This window comes from Triturus cristatus, chromosome 8, assembly GCF_964204655.1.
Source record: "Triturus cristatus chromosome 8, aTriCri1.1, whole genome shotgun sequence".
NCBI lineage: Eukaryota > Metazoa > Chordata > Amphibia > Caudata > Salamandridae > Triturus > Triturus cristatus.
The window spans coordinates 380127193-380150950 of NC_140591.1; the positions used below are offsets into that span (position 1 = coordinate 380127193).

General features: G+C 44.4%; 1 protein-coding gene across 11 annotated transcripts in view; it reads left to right on the plus strand.

Moving 5' to 3' along the window:
• The window catches only part of LOC146802160 (uncharacterized), a 535895-nt gene that overhangs the window by 85397 nt on the left and 426740 nt on the right, over positions 1 to 23758 (plus strand). For 2 of the 11 annotated variants that reach the window (XM_085621735.1, XM_085621736.1), the window contains one exon: positions 18589 to 22807. The exons of the other annotated variants lie outside the window; for them this stretch is intronic. In XM_085621735.1, coding sequence (XP_085477861.1) covers positions 18589 to 18748 — 160 coding nt within the window. In that variant the 3' untranslated portion in view covers positions 18749 to 22807. Of the gene's footprint in view, positions 1 to 18588; positions 22808 to 23758 lie in introns of those variants that run through there. 11 annotated transcript variants of the gene reach the window in all.

Here is a 23758-nt window from a genome sequence, read left to right on the forward strand (position 1 = left end):
AAGCTTTTCTTAAAAATGCCCATTATTTTTCTGAAGAATAAATTCCTGTCCTTGATCAACAAGGAAGCCTAGAATGTGAGAGATTGTGTAGCACTTGTTTTGCCATCCAAATCACTGACCATCAGTAGCAGGGAAAACCCCTATATTCAGCTTTGTAGAATGGAAGAACAGAGGGATGAGACAGAAAGGACTGACCTAATGCTTCTCAGCTCAATAGAGGGCTTGTATGCTTGTCAGTGATAACAGATGACCCACCACTCCCCTGTCTTAAAGCAGCATGTGAGTGTGATAGCATAGGGAAGAAAACGTCATGCTTCTACATGGGAGACTGAGATGAAGTAGCTCATGTCCATTCCAGCTTGGTTAGTTGGTTTCAGACAAGGGGACACATTCTCCCTATCATGACATAGCTGAATCTTATGTTCCATGTCAAAGTGGTCTTATTTTACTGTAATGTCATATCAATGTTTTCATTCTAATGAATCATATGCACCATTTTTTAAGAATGCAACGGAGTGCATGTGCAGTAGCCATCACTACACTCTACCAAAGGCTCATTCATTTTCAATCCTTTTGTAAATTAGTGAGTTAGTCCCTGCATTCTCTTGTACTAATTTCTCCTTACAATTTAATTTCTCCTTCTGTCCCTAGTTTTATTGCACTGTGATCTGGTGGTGATGTTGACAGGCACTGCCTTCTGTACTAATGTCCCTGTGACCAGACTCACAATTGTACCTCTTGCTTCTCATTGACTCAAGGTGCTCAGATCCAGTCAGCACAATAACAACTAGAAATAAATATTTGAATCTAAAATTGTCATAATGCTAGAGGACATTGTTTTTAGACCCTTACATCAGGTAAGAACTTATTTTCTGAAAGCTTACACACCATGTGAATATCTCGTCTGTGGTTGGTGAAGGGCTACTCGAGTGGCATAGTGTAACTACTTTAAGGTGTAGGGCATGGATGCTTCACATATTCTGACTTTGTGAAGATCCTGCAGTTTGCACAAGATACTACTTAGTGTTCAAAATCAACTGCAACATCTTTTATACAGACCTCAGTGACAAGAATTTCCACCTGGCTAAAGGCTGGGGTATGGTGGATCGCATGGGAAGGATTTCCCTTGTTCAGCTCTAATCATCAAGCTATCTTACTCTGTTGTGATCGCTATCAAATGTGATCCATCCCAGTCACCAGAGCCCTTGTTCAGTAGATCCTTTTGATGTAGATCTACAGGGACTCATTTACAAGCCCTGTGCGCTGCCGAAAAGTCAAATTTTGTGACGTTCCCGTGGCGCACAGAGCTTAGCCATTTCTACAAGGCCATGTAAATCCACCCTGCATGGCTTTTCATGGCCATGTAGATGGAGTAAGGCAGAGCAGCGCAAGTTGCACCATTGTTTCACACTACGATGGGGAGGTGTGCCACTGGTGTTACTGTGGGTATTCCCATGTAACGCCCACAGCATTTAACATATTCTTAGATTTACAACAAGCTGTAAACCTGGGAGTACTTCAAAAGCCTATGCCTCCCCAAGGTAGGCATTTGGGAGGTGCAACGAGAAGAAATAACATTATTTCTCCTTGTTTCTTCTCTTTATATGTGTGCTGCATTCAGCAGCACATATAGAAAGAGGACATTGCCTCCATCGAGTGTTTTTGTGCAGGAAGGTGATCCTTGATGCACAAACATCCGTGCAGCGTGGGCACCCTTGCACCATTGTGCAAGGGTGCCTGAGAAGGTGCAAGGCATCTTTTTGAGGTCCAGCACAGTAGAAGATAACAGGAATGCACTGTATCTTATAGATATGGTACATTCCTGCCCTTTTGTTTTGACGTAGGGCAGCACAGCAGGAAGGCTTGCAGCGCTGCACTACACCAAAAGTTTGTTAATGAGACCCACTGTAGTTAGTATTTGAACTATATCCATGCAGTGGCTTTTCAATACTGATGAAGCTGTGTACAATCACTGATAACAACATTTTAAAATATTTTGTTTTCGATCTTGCATGGCATACTAGTCCACTGTTTCAGCCATTTATTTGAACAGGTGGGATATGACCATGGCTACTTCCCAACCCATGTGTTATTGGTGAAAACGACTGCTGCAGCCTGGAAAGCAGAACTTTAAAATTTTATCTGAGACATCTATTTAGCGGTTAGGAGTTCATAAGTTAAAAATAATAATCATTGTAACTTGCTGATCCTAGTTATACTGTTTTGTAATATATGTAGTCTGTAAATACATTCCATGATGGAAATCGAATTTTGGTTGGTTGTAGAAACCATTGATATGGAACTCAGGATAGAATACTGAAGGGAAGTGTAACTTTCTCATGTTGCAGTGCAGTATCTTTTAAAGAAAGTTTGTGATCAGAGCAAGAATGGATTAGCAAGAAATGTGTATTACCATTATAACTGCTAAGTGTGTATAGTGAGGGAAAGTGGCAAGTGGTGAACAAAGATGGCTGCACATTAATGCGCTCCCAGCCTTCTTCTCTGAATCGCTTGACATCTCTCATGGCAGGTGGTCGAAAAAGCACAGAGACAGGCTTCTCTGAATTCTGCTGGTGGAAAGCTAAACAATTCAACATGACTATGTCGAACCTAGGACTCCACCAACTGGTAAACTGCCCAACCCACATTAAGGGGCACACTCTTGATCTGGTCTGGTCATCTAACCAGCAAGACAGACTCTTAAACTGTCTCCCTTGTGCCTGGTCTGATCATTTCTTAATTTCGTGCTGGGTTCATCTGGATAGCCCTCCCACCCAACATCCTCCAGAATGGAGGAGAGTGCGAAGCTGGCATAAGATCCAGACGGATAATCTTACAGATTTTCTTCAGAAACTACCTCCATACAGGCCGGAGGAGGGTTACACCAATATTGACTTAGCCAGTCAATCTCATAGTAATACCCTCAAATTAGCCATTGATCATTTGGCTCCAGAACATAGGGAAAGAATAAAGCCCAAAAATAAGGGGGCTCCTTGGTTCAATGAAGCCTTACGGATACAGAGACAGAGCCTGCGTAAAGTCGAGAGACAGTGGAGGAAAGCTTATAACGCCACTGACCTGACCCTTTATAAAGCTGCTCTGGCTTTTTACAAGAAATCCATCACTTCCAGGAAAGCCGAATACTATGAGGCTCGGATTACAGACGCCTCTAATAAACAGAAGGAAACCTTCAAGATCTTAAAGGAACTTAGCAGAAAGGTCGATGTCAAATCAACTTTAATACCTTTCGACGTTGACACCCTGCAGTCCTTTTTTCTGCAGAAAGTGATGGATATTCTTCATGAGATCGACAGATCTCCTGCTGCCCTGAGCACTCAGGGATTGGTGCTGCCTCCCACCTCACCAGCTCAATTTCTTACACACTTTCCCCCGCTGGACTCAGAAGCGCTGGCCTCACTGATAAATAAAACAAAATCTGGCTCACCGGCTTACCCATGTCTACCCAGGATCTTTCAGCTGGCCCTCCCAGTCTTGGATTGTCAGATTCTCACGCTTCTCAACAATTCCCTGGCCGTAGGCCAGGCACCATCCGACCTGAAGGAGGCTAGAGTTATCCCTTTATTGAAAAAACCAGAGGCGGATAAGGCTGAGTTGAAAAACTATAGGCCTATCTCGCAACTCCCTTTCTTGGCCAAGGTTATGGAGCAGCATGTTTTGAAAACATTATCTGGCTTTCTTGATAAATCTGAGCTCCTTCACCCACGTCAGGCTGGCTTTAGAGCCTACCATAGCACGGAGCTAGTCATGCTGTCTGTCCTTGATGATCTTAGATTAAATGCTGATAATAAAGAGCCGAGCGCACTAGTGCTCTTAGATCTCTCCGCAGCATTCGACACGGTCAGTCACTCTATTTTACTGACCCGACTGATGGACCTGGGACTTAGGGGCACGGTCTATAACTGGTTAAAAGCCTTTCTATCTGGACGCTCGCAAAGGGTTCAACTCGGCGACCGTACTTCAAATAGAGGTGACATCCCCTGCGGCGTGCCCCAGGGCTCTGCACTGTCCCCTTTGCTCTTTAATATATATTTACAGCCTTTAGTGACTGCATTGTCCAATTTGGATTGTCGAGTTTTTAACTATGCTGATGACACTCAGCTTATCCTGAGGATCGACAACTCGGCCCATGCTCAAGAGATGGTTCAAAGTATCCTAAGATTTACCACTAACTGGATGACGGTTAATTCCTTAAAAATTAACCCTGACAAAATGGAGATTCTCGTCATTCCAACAATTAACAACTCCTGGAGTGGCTTGTTTTGGCCCAAAGAACTTGGGGCCCCTCCATGTCCATCACCAGTTGTGAAAAGCTTGGGAATCAAGATTGATGCAGAACTCTCTTTGAGTCACCAAGTCTCCTCAGTGGCGGGCACTTGTATCGGCGTCCTGAGACAATTGAGGAAACTGGTTCCCCTCCTATCAGTTTCCTCTATGAAATCCATAGTCTCGGCCACTATTATATCGCGCCTTGACTATGGAAATGCACTTTACCTAGGATCCCCTCTGAAACTCACAAACCGACTCCACGTTGTGCAGAATGACGCCGCTAGGCTGGTCTTTAGCCTTCCTAGGAGGACCCACGCCTCACCCTTGTTGCTCAAGCTACACTGGCTACCTGTTAGACAGCGCGCAAAATTCAAGGGCCTATGTATTGCTCATAAAACCCTGTATGGACACGCCCCCAGCTATATTAGGGAACGTTTGGTCAAGTATGTTCCAGGACGTTCACTCCGTTCTACGTGGCTACTAAGGGTGGACGAGCTATTTCTGTTATTCTGCCACGACTTTGGAACCAATTGCCAGATGCTTTATGAAAGGAACCAGGTCTGCTCCCCTTTCGGAAACTGCTGAAAACGTTGCTGTTCAAAGACACATCCTAACTCTTTCGTCACCAGGACTGTCCGCACTGGGTTGAATGCAATTCTCCTTCTGTCAGCGCTAAGAGACCTGCTGGGATACACGCGCTATATAAATCAACTTACAAATACAAATACAAATGAGATGAGGGAGAGACCCGGTGCACAGTAGGAGAGCCTGAACTGAGGCAACAACAGAGCTGTCTGGGCCTAAGATGACACGCAGTCTGGGCCTAAGATGGTGACTGTTGTGACGGAGAGGCCCTGGTGGATCTGTGAAGGATGTCTTTGCAACTTGCCCATTTGCATTGCTCCTGAGAGTGCTGTGTAATATGTGGGGCTGACCCAGCAGAGCACTGTATATTGATCAATAACTCCTTAACAGAGCTGTGAAGAGACAGACTGCCCTTTTCTAAAAGATGGTTTGCATTCTAAAGTGTGCCAAAGTAGAGGTATTGCACAAGTGGCATGCATTGATTGTGCCTCAGAAGCAGGGAGGTTCCATTAGATAGGTGTAATGCCTATGGTGATAAGAGACTTGCTGTCAATCTGCTTATAAAATTGAGTTTCGGAGATTGAGGCACGGTAAAGGCATGAAGCTCATTCAGAAGGCATGTTGACGTGGCAGGTAGTGGCACTACATTTGGGGGTCATAGTCATGAGCGCCTAAACAAAGTATACGGGGGCACGGCAGATGTCACTGACGGGCTTTAGAGATTGAAGGGTGACAAACTGTGGCTGAGCAGGTGCTGAGCTTAGAAGGTGCTCACTCCTCCGTCTTTCTACCCTTCTGGGTAGGGTTCAAGGAGAATTGACAAAACTTAAAATTGATCTATAAGCCTAGAGAAGCAGAAAAGCCACCCCCGTCACTGATCACTAAGCACTACAGGGAGAGGGATGTCCACACCAAAATCCTAATGAAAGCAGCACAATGGATAGGAGCAGATCCACTTAAGACTTGAGTAGCAGCCAGTGGTCTGGATCTGACTGTATGCTACTACACTCTGAGGAACCACACATCCCTGAGTAGTCAGCTGGAATGCATGAACTTAGCTGGGCTTACAAACTGCCCAAATACTAAAGGATATCAACACGTTCAGGAAAGTGTTGTAGACCAAAATAAAGTTGCAAAAAATCTTGGTATCTTATGTGACGACCACCACCGGACAAGGTTAGGTGAAATGAAGACGACTAGGGGGGGTGCGCCTGTTTGTGGACAATTTGCAAAAATAAAAGATGGAGTTCTCTGGCATTGTAGGACTTCTGGGCCAGATAGCAGAAGAGATTAGAGCGGGAGCTGGCAAAACAGCGTGCCAGATGGCGTGGAGGGGGCTGACATGTACGCTTATCTGGAGAGATTGCTGTCCACAGTAGTGGCTCCAAATGTCTTGTCATAATTATTTGAGTTGGAATGTGCACACCGAGTGCCTGTGAGGTACCCGGCCTGAGTGTACATCCACACTTCTGTGGTATTTCACCTCCTGTGGGTCATCTACAGCTTGAGACCACAGGCTCAAGAGCGATGGACAGGCAAAGTCCAGAGATCCAGTGCAGTCTTTGTTATTAACAATCCTTGAGGCTACGCACAAACTGACAAATAGCAGTAATCTATGACTCGTTTTTCAGAAAACGACAGACTTTTGGTGGTAGATTGCTTATCTTAGATTTTCCACAGGGCGTCAGTCTGGACCCAAGGTGACACCCAGGTCTGTGGATGAGCTTGATATCCACTATTCAGAGGGGTCATGGACAAATAAATAGAGAATGTTCCTCCAGGTCTAGTGTGTTTCCTTAAGTGATGGAAAGCACACAGCTTTGTTAAAATAACCCTCACCCTCCAAAAGGACCCTTGCTGGCATGCTTCCTCTTTGGGGTCATCCCGTCCTGCTGCGGGACGGGACGTGCTACGACCTACGACTATGTGGGAGCACTGATTTTTTTTAACAATACTATGTGTGGTGTAGGAGTGTGAGTGGAAGGGTCAAGAGTTAGTGAAAGTGGTGAATGATTAAAAAGTATCTGGCTCTACGGAAAACCAAAATGTAATGTTCCTATAAGCTGATATTATTAAAAATGGGGAATAGGACGGAGGTATTAAGCTTTAATGGGCGGTACCTCCTTTGTCAACATGTTTTGAATCCCTCCACTGGCTTCTCATCAGGACCTAAAGAGATTCCTTCTATACTCCTATACTCAAAATTTAAAATGAAAACGTGTAATACAATGACGTAAATACTATGTGATGTGCATAACATTCTACATGCACTGTGTATTATACCCCAATAGGTATTTTGGTTGATATGGCTCTGGAAGAACAAAAACGAGGTTAAAAATACATAACACATACACCCTGCACCCTTTGTGGTGGTGACCTGTAAGAAAAAGTGATATATTTTTGCGTGATATATTTTTCTATCTCTTTTCCATTACGTATTGTAACTGGTATTGTGTTATGCGGGTGAAATAAGACAATACAAGACATAGACAAATGAAAAACATAAAGCACACACTCTATATCCGTGCTAAATCAGTGCTCCCACGTAGTCGTAGGCCGTAGCACGCCCCGTCCCGCAGCGGGACAGGAAGACCCCAATGATGAAGCATGCCACTAAGGGTTCTTTTGGTGGGTGAGGGGTATTTTAACAAGGCTGTATGCTTTCCGTCACTTTAGGAGACACACTAGATCTGGCGGAACATTATTTTTTCTTTTCTACTAGGGTGGATCCCATTGTTTGATAGCTATTGACCACAGGAGGACGTATCCACCTCTTAGGCTCTTTTGAGCACTACCTCTTCACTCCCTCTTTGATTTTTTGACAAATAAATAGAGTCAGGGTGAAATAAGGATGAGCACAACGAACTTGACCAGGTACTGCTGGGCCTTGGAGTAAAAAGGGACAACTTGGGCTTCTAATTAAGGGGAGTTGGGATGAGCGAGAACAGGCTACCACTCCTCAGTACTCCTTTAGCCATAGGAGACTTGAAAGCATTAACAATATTCCAGTTAAATATACAGTTCACTGGGCTGATCATTGTTGTCACTCTGACCTGGAGTGTAGAAGTTGGAGTAAGTTACATTATGCATGCCCAGTCAAAGCTCAGTCAAAGTTCAAGATGCTGACCCTAACTCAAGTTTTTCTACCGTTGGGGCTTGGGTGGAGACACTGGACCTGCAGGATGCGTATTGTCACATTCATATCCTGCAGGGCCATCCGAGGTACTGGCAATTTGTGCTGAGTTCTCAAACTACCAATTTGCAGTACAACCCCAAATGACTCACTCCTCAATGCTAGTTCGACGGAGTTGGTGATACGCCATCGGCAGTACACTCCTTGCCTGCTGTTCGATCTGGGATTTTCACTTGTGGCTCTCCCAATGCATCCAGTTCAAAGCGTCGGTACTGGACACCACACTTCTCTTCTCATTCCCTCCAGTGCAGAGAATCAGAGATATCCAAGAGATGGTACTATCTTTCCAAAACGGCATTAGAGTCTCACTCCTGAGAGTCCTGTGATTCCTAGGTCTGCTGGCTTCGTGTAAACTCCTAGTCATGCATGCAGATTTGCATATGAGGGCTCGGCAGTGGTGCCTCCACAGGTGATGGAGCAAGGTTTCGTATAAAAGAGACTTGCTTGTATGCAATCCTGTCAAATAACATGTAATCATGTAACCAATCTGTTTTATAAATATTAATATTGCATTATACATGACATACTGTATCTAGAGGAAGCTTTTATATGTGTATTACTAACAAGTAACCCGAGTGTCTTAAGATGGCCGCCAAAACGCGGGAAACTTCACTGCGCATGCGTCTACTGCATCTACGTAGTATGACGTCTTCTATGCTTGGGGGGAGAACTTGGCAGCTGTGCAATAGCTCTTTAAATGGCCGCTTGAAACTCACATGTTAATGCATATGCTACTGCTTAAACTAAACCTCGCAAGTTCTACTAATTGCTAATGCGAAAGATTTATATAAGTAAATGGGGATAGAGTAGAGATAAGTGGTATACAGTGAAATCATTAATTTCCGTATTCTAACGTGTCTTTTTCTGACTTTATTATTAGTTCATATTTGGGCCTCGGAGGGTGACTGAAATCCCTACCCCATTTGACTCACGCGCAGGCGTACAGAAACCTGCCGGAAACCTTGATGGTACAGTTGAAACACAAAAACAGTTATAGGAGACGCGCACAACTGTGTAATCAAGGGTGAATTGATGTGGCGTGCTACTGGGGATTCACTTTCTTGTCCTCAAAGTGTGAATATAGAAACTAATGAGTCAGTAGCATCTCCTATCGAGGAGATGTCCCCCTGTGCACTGCGCAAATGTCCCACAGCGTGGGTAATGTTTATCAAAGTAAAATAATCCAAGTGGTGAAAAAGAATTTGCAAGAAGTTGTTTTAATTCACATCATGCTGTTGCATTTAAATCGTTTAGAGTATTAATTCAATATCTCCAAGAAAAGTTCAAATCGAAGGGTTAAATTGCACTTTCAATCAGTCCCGATGCATTTCGGATCGCCTGAAATGCATCAGGATTGATTGAAAGTGCAATTTACCGCTTCGCTTTGAACCTTTCTTGGAGATATTGAATTAATACTCTGCACAATTTAAATGCAACAGCATGATGTGAATTAAAACAACTTCTTGCAAATTCTTTTTCACCACTTGGATTATTTTACTTTGATAAACATTACCCACGCTGTGGGACATTTGCGCAGTGCACAGGGGAACATCTCCTTGATAGGAGATGCTACCGACAGTTGAAACACAGCTAAGGCCACACTGGACAGAGTCGCCTGAGAACTCAACCCATTGACCCGGAAAAGGAAGAAACTTTAAATAATGTTTCAAAATGTATTGATCGTAACGTGAAATGCGGGTGGGAATAAATCTTTGGGAAAGTAAACTAAGGGGTGGAAACATAGAACAATGGTCTTAAGAAAAATATTACTTTTGGTACGGTGTGATGAACTCACCCCCTTGCCCTGTCCAATCAGAATAGGGGAAAACACAATATTGAAACATTGGGGGGTGGTACCCGAACACAGAATAGTATAATTAAGCTAAGATAGTTAGTTAGATGTCACTGACCCGTCTGAATCAGACCCGACACGTATGCTGCCACAGACGCTGTCCGAGACGCTGTCTCAGACCTTATAGATGCCAGAGACCCTGCTCGAGAGACTGAAATACTGATCGATAAACCAATCATCTAGAAGGGGAATTGCGGAAGAAAGTTTAAGGAGAGTAGTGCCAGAGAGGGGTGCGACGCTGGCATTGCACTTAGAAGAGGTCACCTTAATAGTTCTGAACCTGTCCTCATCCTCTGTCTACCACCTGTCTCGGTGGACTCCATCTGGCCCATCTTCAAGGAGTTGGGTTCCTCTATCACCTTAAGTAAATATAATTCTGTGAAACCTGTCCTTGTACCTGCTCTCTCTTTCCTCCTTTTATAGGTACTGTCATCATAATATTTTATTTAGACTCATTGTTGATCTAAACTTGATTTCTTTCCTGAATGAAATTTGATGTTAGCATTGTATTTGATCTTTGACTCACAGCATTATTGATTAGATAAAGATAAAGTTAATGTCAATTCTACTTTAAACTAACTCAGTAACCTGATTCATTGAGCAAAGGAAATTTATTGACAAGGAAATCGAGTTGGTAAGATTTGGTAAAGGTGAATAGCAAATTACAGGTAAATCACACAATTGATGACAGCGCTTTTTTTACTAGCTTACTTGTATGAATGTTATGGGCCCAGGTGAGTATATGGTATGTGTGAGTAACCCAAGCTGGTAACCCGCTCCATCACTTGTACTTAGTAGCAGAGGCATGGTTAGGTTCTAGTTAGTTAGGTAGAAATATTGTGGATTGTATTATTGATTTATGCATTAACACCTGTTATTCGTTTGTTTCATTTTATGTTGTCTAGAAATTCCCGGGAATATTGAATAGCAGGTGGTGAATGGAAGCCACACTGCAGTGAGGTTACTTGTCTGGATCAAGAAGGTGATGAAAGTTATGCAGGACTAAAAGCACTGATTTAGGGATTATTTTTCTTTTGTATAAAAGTGAGAGTAATTGGTAGCAAAAGAGTTCGCTGGTGAAACTTTGGTCTTATATCACCTAGAAAGGGTAATACTAAAGGAGTAGCAGGTTCTCCAATGCTTGTGTGAAGAGTAAGCGGAAAGGTTTTACTCGCAGGAAAAGAAATAGACTATTCTTTGAAATTAGAAGATCAGACAAAGTAGCGAATGTTTCTATATTGTTGATGAATAAAAATTGCACAGAAAATTGTGAGAAAATAAATTTTCGCATTACCTTGTAAAAGGGGTCTGTTGTGAGTGCTGCACTGACATCACAGAGGACTGCGCTGGGATTGGTTGGCACAGCAGGCGTGTGCTTGACGCGAGAATTGTAAAGGAGGGGTCAGTGGTAAGGAGTGATACTGACGTAACTGAGAGCCGCGCTAGTATTGGCTAAAGGCACTGTTGTAGAAGTGTTTAAGTAAAAGCAAACATTTGATTAGCTGTAAGCATAGGAGTCAAAGGATAATAATAGATAGTGGAACTTGTATGTTCGATCCGACTTTAATAGGGACCTGTCGTACTTTAATATTCGGGACCACGTAAGGAACAGGGCCCTACCCCTGTCTATCTTGGTATTAGCGAACCGCAAATGGTAAATGCGGCATGTACGAGTGCTTTACTTATCGTTCTAGCTATGAATGCACTGTGTACACGTTATTCTGCTGCACTACGCGGGTTCCATTTTGGAAGCAGTGGCCATCTTGTCATTGCCCTCACATAGGCTATAATGGAGCAAATACGGGCCTCACAGTACATGGGCTTCTTCTCTGACTTCTCTGTGACCTGGGCAGCTGGCTCTGCTGCCCCGGGTCAAACTGGTCTCACGAGCTCCCCTTCCTCTCTCCACCTGTGATTAGCATCAGGGCTTGACCCGTCATAAAACCCTTTCATTCTACACAAGCCCCTGGCTAATCTCTTTCGCACCTGGCTGTTCCTGCTTTATGACTTGGTTCCCAAAACAGGAGATGCTCATGTTTATTGGGGGGATCTGTTTACATGTAATGTGGGATCTGAACCTTGTTGTGTAAATCATTGTGGGCTGGCCGAACTGGAATGTGGGATGGTCATCATGACTCTGCCTTTCCTTTGTAATGTACACTTGCATATTGCCGTATCATAAAACCTAGGAATGTATGCTTGAGGCAGGAAAAAGGGTATTTAAGATGAAGTCCGTTCCTATGATTTGCAGCAGTCTCCTGAGAACATACACGCTGTTGTACTTCTAGGATACCTGTCATTGGTCTGCAGCCAATAAACGATTCTTTGACTTCACCCAGAAGACTCTGTGTTTCTGTAGGTCCGGAACAGGGTGAACCCAGAAGTCATAGGGTGTGTGCCCCTGCACCGCTGGGTCTAGAATACCCAGTACTTCAGTTTGGCGCCCAACTCGGGACGATTTCAGCGGTACCAGTCCAAGCCAGAGGTTCGTGAGGAGCTTCGTGTGGAAATTCCGGAGGAAGGCCGCCACTTCATCGACCCCTGCATGTCGACGTGGTCCGAAAGTCTTTTCTGCGAGGTTCTCCGCGTCCCGACGGCTACGAAGGACTGCTGCCCTGATTAATCGACCTGTTTTGGACCCTTGACGAGTTTGAGAGAGCGAAACAATCGAGAGAGTCTTCTGGTGACGTCATCGATCAGCAATATTCAGTTAAGTATAAGTGGAGCGTCTCCCATTTGTTTTGGTATCCCTCGGGATCGTTTGATCTGATTTGGTAATTGGTGATTTGGTGTTTGCAAACCCCAAAGCCAGAGGACTCGTGTATTCACGAGAATATCATAATCGGTAATCCTTTGACGTTTGGATCTAGACTAGTGAGCGAAGATGCCTGGTTCTAGAATATTTGGTAGAATATTTTGTTTGGGTTGTGGAAGAGATTTCCAGCTGGAAGAATCATGTCCGGTTCCTCCGGTTGGAACTCCAACTTATGAGCTCTATGTGAAACATGGCGTAGGCCCCATTGCATATAACGAAGTGTGGATCCACTACACCAGGAAAGATGGTGTTTTAAAATGGCCCCAAAATGGTAGTTTTGATACCGATATTTTAGATAATCTGGAAATTAAATTGTTTAAGAAGAAAGCCCGGCCGGCGATGTTTGACTCTTTCCGCTTATGGCGAAAGGAAGCCAAACAGAAGGAAATTAAGCTAGCGAAAAAGAATAAGAGAGAGAGAGGTATGTCAGTAATGCAAGCAGCTGTACAATTTAAAGACAATGAGGAGGAGCAGATGAGCGAGCAATTACACAGGCAGCGTAAGTTAGGGATTGACAAATGTTACCCAGCTTTGCCACATTCTAAACAGGATGAGTCAGAAGAAAAGGAGAAAGATCCCCTGATGTCACATTTGTTGAGTTCGCCACCCCCGTATGCTCAAACTGCCACGGCGCCTCCCCAGCTTGTAAATATGCCACCTCCAGTGCATATACTGCAAGCCTTGCCGCAACCGCCAGTTGCTTTGCAACCAGTTCCTATTCCTGTAGCGCAGTCCTCTCAAGCGCCTCCGGTAGTGCTTCCAACTGCCCCCGCACTTCCTGCGACTTTGCTTAATCCAGCAGCTGCCTCCCCTAACACTCTTCCTTGCACCACTCCAGTACCCGTTTCTACATCCTCTTTTCTTCCCTCTGTTTTTCCCCCTGTTTCCGCTTCAACTTCCCCTTCAGCGCGACAGCGTTTAGCTAATGTGGTTACTACATTAATGTCGCCCCTCTTTGAGTCGTCTGGTGCGACTCCTGGTTTACGGCGTAAGCAATTGCGTAGTCAATTGCCTAACCCTGATGAGAAAAAGGTAATAGACAGCATGGCGCGTAGATGGATTGTTTTCCCTTCATTATATGATGTGGAATCAGTTGTCAGCGTTTTCCATCAATGGGATGCCCCAAAACAGAGATATGTGTTTGAGAAAATGTGCGAAATTCTCTGTGAAGAATTGGAGGATAGTGGTAAAAATCCGAGCCCGCAGGAACTGTGTAGAGTGAGGTTTGATTTTGGAACTGGTATAATCGTGGACCGCGAAGTAGATAAAGCAGTTGCAGTTGTATTGTCACTTAGGAATGACGATTGCCAACAGTCATTGTTTGAACAAGAGGTCCTTGTGGGGAAAAAGGCAAAAGCGCGACAATACCCTATGAGAGAAGTTCCCCCGGTATGGAAGGAAGCAGTCGCAGCTGCAGGTGGTAACCCCGCTGTGCCAGCGCATTTCCAACGTGTTTGGGTACATGTTCCATGGAAGCGCTCTGAGGTGTTAGCGCTTAAGCAGACATTACCCGATCCCCGTAAAAACCCAGCAGGTTATTATAAAGAGTTGTCACAAACAGCAGGATCATGCGTTATGAATTTGGCAGACATAGACATGTTGTTTGGTAATGTTGTTCCACAGCCTCTATGGGGATCAATACGTAATGCAGATCACGATGCAGAACTAGGGGATACATGGGCTAACATTATTGCTGCTGATACTAGACAAACTGGTGGCGCGAAACCTGAGCCTTTAGTAGCTGAACTGCCTGGTAGAATCATCACATATATGAAGACACTAATGCCTGCAATGCGCGTAAATTGGGACAAGTTATCTGCGTGTAAACAGAAGAAGGATGAGACAGTGTCAGACTTCTTTACTAGGTTTGAGGAAACGTTTATTGACCACAGTGGGCAGGATATGAGTACTGAGGGTGGCCAACGGTTATTTGTGGATAAGTTTGTGCAGAATTTACTTCCTGACCTGTGTAAAAAGTTGAAAGATTCAGAGAGTTCTTGGGCTGTTTCTTCCTCAGCGCAAATACTGGCTACTGCACAGTATTATGAAAATAGAGATAAAGACGAGAAAGATAGAACGGAGAAGAAAACAAAGGAATTAAAAACAAAGGTCCTTTTACAGCAGGCCTATCCACCACGTGGAGGTCAGAATAATTATAGGCAACCCCAAGGTGTTTATCACCAACCCCAACAATTTCAGAACAATCAGCAAATGAATGGGTATTATCAACCACGTGTCCCTGTGGGTCCCAACCAATGTTCATACTGCAAAGAGGAAGGTCATTATAAATATAGTTGCCCTAAATTAATGCAACGGAACGGTAATGTGTATGGCGCTAGAGGTAGGGGTGGTCAGCAAGCTCCTAGAGGCAGAGGGCGTGGAAGTGTTCCCCAGAACGCGCGTCCTCTTCCGCCCCAAAGCGCCATTAATAGCTTTGATCAGCAAGCTAATGCGACTAGTAATACGGCCCAGTATTATAATAATGATTATTATGCAGAGGACGGTGATGCAGAGAATAATGATTACTAGGACAGCCATAGACAGAGAGAGGGAGTTGTTTCAGTGCCAGTGGATCAGAGTGGACCGTATGTTGAGGTGACTACAGCAAATGTAACGGAGCCTTTTCTGCTAGACACTGGTGCTGCAAAGAGTTCAATCATGCATTCCAAACTCCCTGGCGCACCTTTGTCTGGCGATATAAATGTTTCAGTAGGTTTTTCTGGCGCCCCGGTTAGGAACCCGATTTCTAGTCCCATGTCACTTTCCGTTGGACCTTGCGAGCTGAAAGCGCCCCTGATCCTGACAACAGGTTGTGGTGAGAATTTGCTGGGATTAGATTTGTTGAAAAGATTGTACGCTACACTGTATTGTTCTCCTTCAGGAGTACAACTTACATTAGGCAAGCAAGTGGTTTCTCCAATGTATTTGTCTAAAAACACGATGCCACCTGAATTGTCATCCCTTCCGGATGCCCTTTGGGCTACTGGTCCCAATGATGTGGGCCTCTTGGAAATACCACCCTATGTGGTGACTTTAAAGGCTAATGTCAGACTGCCACGTATTCCCCAGTACAAGATCTCTAATGAAGGCCAGAAAGCATTGTTAGACATTGTCGGCGACTTGATTAATAAGGGTGTGATTGAAGAGACAAGAGGCAACGTTTGCAATAGTCCGATTTTACCTGTCTTAAAACGAACGGAACCTTCACAGCCACCTGTTTACAGATTTGTGATTGATCTTAGAGAGGTTAATAAGATTGTTGTGCCTCAGTTTCCGGTTGTCCCTGATATAACTGCCTTGTTAACGATGATTCCAGCCTCTGCTGCATGGTTTTCAGTGATTGATTTAAAAAATGCTTTCTTTAGTATCCCAATTGCAGAAGAGAGCAGAGACATTTTTGGTTTTAGTCTGGGAGGCCGAAGCTTCCGCTTCAAACGCGCTCCCCAAGGCTACTGCGAGAGTCCATCCATATACAGTCAAGCTTTGAAAGCGCAGCTTGATGCACTTGTTTTACCTAGTGGCGCTATCCTGATTCAGTACGTGGACGATCTACTAATCGCCGCGGATACTGAGAAGATCTGTAAAGAAGCCACATTGTCATTGTTGCGCCATTTATCCGCTTTTCATCACAAAGTGTCTCTCTCTAAGATGCAATATTGTCGACAAGAAGTGACCTATTTAGGTCATCTCTTATCGAAGGAGGGAAGGAGACTGACCCCAGAAAGAATTCAAGCCATTGCACAGTTGAGTGTGCCAAAAACACAGAGAGAAGTGCGTGCTTTCTTGGGCATTACTTCATACTGTAGGCATTGGATTCCTAGTTTTTCTTTATTGGCAAAACCCTTAGTAGCCTTAACATGCAAAGACACACCGAATCCTATCCCATGGTCTGAAGAGTGCCAGAAAAGTTTTGTGGAATTGCGCGATGCATTGTGTTCAGCTCCTGTGTTGGGCACTCCTGACTATAGCAAGCCTTTTACATTGTATGTTCACGAGAAAGATGGATGTGCGTTGTCAGTGTTAACACAGCCTTTTGGCGATAGACCGCGCCCATGCGCGTATTTTTCATCCACCTTGGACCCTGTAGCGAGGGCATTGCCAAGCTGTCTGAGAGCGACAGCTGCTGCAGCAATGTCTATCCGACAATCTGCTGGTCTGGTAATGGACAACACATTGATCGTTATGGTCCCACACGCTGTAGACACATTATTAAATAGGACCAAGACACAACACTTGACTAGTGCGCGATTATCAGGGTATGAACTCACACTGTTAGCGAATCACATACACATAAAAAGATGCAATACGCTGAATCCAGCCACATTATTGCCGATTCCAGCAGACTCAGATGAGATTGAGCAACATGACTGTCTGTTCAGGACAGAAGAAGAGACGAAAGGGAGAGTAGATCTCAAAGATACTCCCCTGACTGAGTGTGATGGTACTTTATGGGTAGATGGGTCATGTTTTAAACTCCCTAATGGTGACACGACTGCTGCATATGCTATCACGACTTTACACACGGTCGTGGAAACTGCACGAGTGCCACATAATTCGGCCCAAGCAGCAGAATTAATTGCCCTCACGAGAGCATGCGTGTTGTCTGAAGGAATGAGAGTTAATATATACACAGATAGCCAGTACGCCTTTGGCGTGGCTCATAATTTTGGGCGTTTGTGGAAAGAGCGTGGGTTCCTGACGTCGCATGGAGCTAAAATTCAGAATGGCAAGTTGGTGAATGATCTCCTTGAGTCACTGACCCTACCGTTGCAAGTTGCGATCATGAAATGCAGTGCGCATAGGAAAGTTACAGATGATGTTGGACGTGGGAATGCGTTTGCTGATGAGACCGCGAGAGAGACAGCACAGAATGTGAAGACTAGAATGTATGTTGCAGGCCCCGCAAGATGGGTTAATGATGTGGGAATGTGTGAGAACACAATAGAGAGTGTGAAGTCGCTTCAGGCTGAAGCTACAGAGGAAGAGTTAAGCAAGTGGAGAGAGAGTATGGGTAAGTTGGATGAGAATGGTTGTTGGGTTGACCTGACAGAACATAGGCGATGGTTGTTGCCTGATGCATATGTGCTTCCAGTGGTTACTATGGCACATGGAATGGCACATATCAGTACGAAAGGTATCTGTAAGTTGTTGGCTCCAGTATGGCAGAATGCTGGGATTCCCAAGTGTGCAGAGAATGTGGTCAAGAATTGCATAGTATGCTTGAAGTACAACCCTGGTAGAGGAACCCCAACTCCGGCCGGTCATTTTGCACCCCCATCATGTCCATTCGAAGTTTTGCAGCTGGACTTTATTCACATGGAAAGATGCAACAACCTGAAATATGTACTGGTGGTTGTTTGTGCTTTCTCAAAATGGATAGAGGCTTATCCTCTGAAAGATAACACTGCCCTATCCACAGCCAAAGCCCTTGTGAAGGAGTTTTTCCCCAGGTTTGGGATGCCGAGAATGGTGTGGTGTGATAATGGTAGTGAGTTTGTGGGTAAAGTGATGAAGAATGTATGTGAAGGGCTAGGGATAAAGCAGAAGTTCCACGCTGCAAATCACCCCCAATCAGCTGGACTAGTTGAACGCTACAATGGAGCCTTAAAGCTCAAGCTGGCCAAAATCCAGGCGAGCACTGGTCTTAAATGGCCTGACGCTCTGCCTCTAGCACTCTTGTCCACCAGAATGACGATACACTCACGGGTGGGCCTTAGTCCCTATGAAGTAGTCTTTGGCCGCCCGGCCAACGTATGGGGTGTGCCAAGGCCTACGAAGTTCAGTGAGATTGAGCATCCAGTACTGCTCGATTACCTGTATGATTTGACTGTTAAACTGCGTGTTTTGCACCAACAGGTACATGATACTCTTCCCCAAGCTTCTGAACCTCCTGGACACCCTATCAACCCTGGTTCGTGGGTCCTGGTCCGAAATTTCCAGCGTAAGGGCAACGACGAACCTCGCTGGATCGGCCCCCATCTTGTTCTTCTTTCGACAAGATCAGCAGTGCGAGTGAAGGGGAAGAAGCACTGGATTCATGGTACTCACTGCAAGGTAGTTCCCTTGCCTCTGCCATATGACCAGTGGGTCAAGGAGGGTATCGCCGACACTGAGACAGACACTGTACCTCGTTTTGTACCATTCAGTGACGCACGCCTAAAAGACACAGCTTCAGTCCAAGAGAGTGACAATATTCTGCAGGAAGCTGTGCCGCCATCGAATCGACTGGACACCACTGAGCCTGAACTTTTGTTTCAAGACCAAACAGCACCTGGCCGTCTCCGCTATAACTTGAGACCTAGGCCCATGGACAAATAAAGATTTCCTCATTATTTCCCTTTTGACATTTTTTGCTCTCCCATCTGAAGGACTTTCTTGATTTTTGTTTTTCGAACCACCATCCGGGTTCTGCCGCAGGGTCGCGGTGCCAAGACTTTGGGGTACAGGCCGAAGACGCTAGGTCAACGGTTCTGGTTAGTCTAGGGCGTTTCCCTGGACTGACAGGCGTACTCCTTAGCAGAAGAAACTCATCCACCGCGAGCGGCCCGAGTAGAGGATGGAGTTTTTTAAGATGGAGAGACCGATTGAGGAAATGAACTCTCAAACCAGGATGTGTAGAATTGTGAAAAGTAAATGTTTTGTCTTTTTGTGCCTTTTTACACTGTGTAGTATTATGATGTTTATTGTAGGATGTGTGTTTTTCTCTGCTCCAAAACCCATTACACCCACTCAACAGCCTATATCTCTTTCTACTGCCTCCTCTCACTCTTTTCACCCTTTGCCTGAACACGAACAGACCCGACGATCAGAGTTCGTGAATAACTCGTTTATCCAGCTCTTGCACCAGCACCAACTGGTAATGAATACGACCAATTGCTGGGTCTGTGGGTTAATGCCCCATACCACTAACAAAGGTATTCCCTACCTGGTGCTACCGTACAGTTATAATGGATCGTCATGGGCATTCCAGACCATGTTTCTCTACGCCCTAGAGACATACTCCCCTCGCCAACCGCGTTCCATCAGACCTGGTACAAATAATAAAGCCTTAGTGAAAGGAATTGCCGATATGAGTAGGGATATTAATGCATACTCATCCATTCCCAAAGAAGAGCTGAGACCTTATGTAGGATGGAACGCGACGGGGTATAGTATTAGTCTGGGTGAAAGACAGCGAAAAATCTCATCTCCAATCTGGGTCGTACCCCACATGGGTCGGTTCTGCTTACAGGGTAATGGTCAGAACCCTAGAGCTCAACTGGGAAGAAGTGACTGTACTGAAACGTACACGTTCCCGTCACAGTTTTCCCCTGCGTTTTTGGCTGCCAAGGGCACATATTTCATCTGTAATGACCGAGCATATACATGGTTGCCCCCTGATTTCTCGGGCACATGTTATATTGCGAACTTGCTACCGCCTACATTTACTGCCGCCTCCGACTATCACAAGACCAGAGTTGTGAGAGGTGTGATTAGTAAGGAGGACACTGCCGGTCAGGAAGCGGGAGACTTCTTTTTGGGTTTCTTGCCGTTTTGGGGACCTATGGTCAATAGTAGGAACCTGAGACAGCTGACTCGTGTGGTTGAATCCACCGTCAATGTAACGGCTGGTGCCCTTAGTAATTTGACAGCTGAGCTCCAAGCGGATCGCCTTATGACTTTGCAGAACCGCATGGTTCTAGACGTTATTCTTGCAGACCGCGGTGGGGTATGCAGGGTTATCCAATCCAGTTGCTGCATTTTCATACCAGATAATGCTCCAACAGTGTATCAAGCCATCTCCAAACTCCATAAAATATCTGAATCCATACACGTGGATAAGGGAGATTGGTCACTGATGGGGTGGTTCTGGGAACTGATATCTGCCTGGGGTTGGAAAGTTCTGATGGTCATTGGAATGATCTTAGCCATTCTTTTCCTGTTCTGTCTGTGTATACAGTGTGCTCCTGCGATATGTGGCCTCTGTGCTACCTTATGTGTAAGGAAACCTGTATCGAGGGACGAGCTAAGTAATAGGATGATGCTACAGCAACATCTCCATGACTTCGTGAACATTGACCTAGACTCGGATTAAGATGAGTATAGTGATTGCCTATGTAAGGGCAAAAGGAGGGTCTGTCGTACTTTAATATTCGGGACCACGTAAGGAACAGGGCCCTACCCCTGTCTATCTTGGTATTAGCGAACCGCAAATGGTAAATGCGGCATGTACGAGTGCTTTACTTATCGTTCTAGCTATGAATGCACTGTGTACACGTTATTCTGCTGCACTACGCGGGTTCCATTTTGGAAGCAGTGGCCATCTTGTCATTGCCCTCACATAGGCTATAATGGAGCAAATACGGGCCTCACAGTACATGGGCTTCTTCTCTGACTTCTCTGTGACCTGGGCAGCTGGCTCTGCTGCCCCGGGTCAAACTGGTCTCACGAGCTCCCCTTCCTCTCTCCACCTGTGATTAGCATCAGGGCTTGACCCGTCATAAAACCCTTTCATTCTACACAAGCCCCTGGCTAATCTCTTTCGCACCTGGCTGTTCCTGCTTTATGACTTGGTTCCCAAAACAGGAGATGCTCATGTTTATTGGGGGGATCTGTTTACATGTAATGTGGGATCTGAACCTTGTTGTGTAAATCATTGTGGGCTGGCCGAACTGGAATGTGGGATGGTCATCATGACTCTGCCTTTCCTTTGTAATGTACACTTGCATATTGCCGTATCATAAAACCTAGGAATGTATGCTTGAGGCAGGAAAAAGGGTATTTAAGATGAAGTCCGTTCCTATGATTTGCAGCAGTCTCCTGAGAACATACACGCTGTTGTACTTCTAGGATACCTGTCATTGGTCTGCAGCCAATAAACGATTCTTTGACTTCACCCAGAAGACTCTGTGTTTCTGTAGGTCCGGAACAGGGTGAACCCAGAAGTCATAGGGTGTGTGCCCCTGCACCGCTGGGTCTAGAATACCCAGTACTTCAGACCCAGCCAGATAGAAGGTTTGTTGGATTTGCTTACGAGCAGTATCTTAACCAGAATTCACACACAATGTACGGAGAAAAGAGGAAAATGTCATTTATGAACAAATTATTTTAAGAAGGTTAAACCCATTAAAACTAGGGAAGGAATTCTTATCCCGCCCCCAAAAACGTCTGCATCATATATGATGGTGGAAAGAGGCCATCATACATGTGTACGGTTAGAAAATTGGATAGAATACACAAAAGACGATCGAATGTTAGCTTGCCCCGAATTTGGAACTTTTAACGGGAGAGTTTTACATAACTTACATACTAGATTGAATGAATAAGAACCCAGACCCAGATTAACACAGTACGAGGCATTAGAAGAATGGGAGACTGAAGCATTTGAGCGCGATAGATCACGAAGTAACAGAAACCTAAGTAGGTATTATCCAAAATTTCCCAGTGAGACGTGAGTTAGTCAGTTGAAACAGTGGAGACAAGCCATGGTGGCAGAAGGATTATATCCTATACTAACGACTGAGGAACTGGTTGGAGGAGATTGCACAAAGAAAACAAAGCACTTAACAATGACAGGTAGTGGAAACTCAGTAGATGATTATTTAGAAGCTATCTTAATGAAAAATCCTCTGCCTTATCAAGAAGGAGCAAATAAAACAACCCCGAGTGCCCCAGTTCTAGATACGCCTTTAATTCCACAGGTAGAGAAAACAATGGAAAGGGTACTTTAAGAAAGAGAAAGGGAAGCGATAAATAAGAATGGAAACTAATTAATACAGAAGATAACCCAGTTAAACGCGCATCCAGAAGCTCTGACTATACCAGTGACTATAGGTCCCATTTTACGGGGATAAATAAAATTGTCCTAAAACACCCGCAATGACACCCATTATTGAACCAAGAAAAGTGAAAATAATAATTGAAGACCAAGCTAGTGAGTGTGAGTCAGTGATTTCATTGATGGATTTACCAATAAGAGGGCAAATAAATGACACACCCAAGAGAGTCACACCAGGTTGCTTGAAAGAAGTATGAATAGAGACATCCACAGGGACGAAGAGTGCCACAATAGTAACCCCAGAAGAAATAGAAAGATGGGCACAAGAAATAGAAAAACTAAACTCACCACCGAAAATATTGGATATTTTCAAATTAAGAGTTGAATTATAAGAAATGATGGCTGGGAATGTAGGACTGGATAGGTTAAACACCTATAATGAGGAAGAATTGCTGTTCATTTGCAGAAGCATAACCCGAAACACAAAAATATTTCATGAAAAATTGGTGACATTATCCTCTGAAATGGGAATAGAGATAGGAATATCCAAAGTACTGCAAAAACCTTATAGAGCAGAATTATCTGATAAAGATTTGGAAAACATGAACTTGTCGGAAGGAAATTGCAGGTCAAAGAATTTCTTGACGATATTGCAGAAATGGAGAGATTTAGACAGATGGAAATTCCGGTGGACAAAGAAAAAGGAGAAAGCACAAACAAGTCGAGTGACATCTGAATATTTAATGAAAGAAACAGAGAAGGCAGAAAGGTTGTATCCAATGAGAGAAGTTCCAGGAGGGGGATACGTATATGCCCCATGGACATGACAGGATATTTTATCAATTACTAATGATTTCCCTAAATTGAGAGAAAAACCAGTGGAATGGAATAGACAGGTTGAAAGGTTTGTGAAAGTTTTGAAAGTTTTGTTGATGGATCTGGATGGTCTTTTTGACATAGTGGTGCCTGCTGATTTGTGGACTGAATGTAAAATTACAGTCGATTGGCCTAATGATGAGTACCCGAGAAATTAAAAGAGAGGAGCCCCGTCAGAGGAGGTTATGAAGAAATATAACCAGGTAATCACTTTCTTAAAAGGGAAAATTCCTTTAAACAAAACAGATTGGATACAAATAGATCGAACAACCCAGGAAAAAGATTGTATTGTATTGTATTGTATAAACTCTTCTATAGCGCTATCTGCCACCCTACGGGTATCCTGGCGCTGAGAGACTGTAAAAACCTGAGACTGTAAGAATGGAAGCCGAA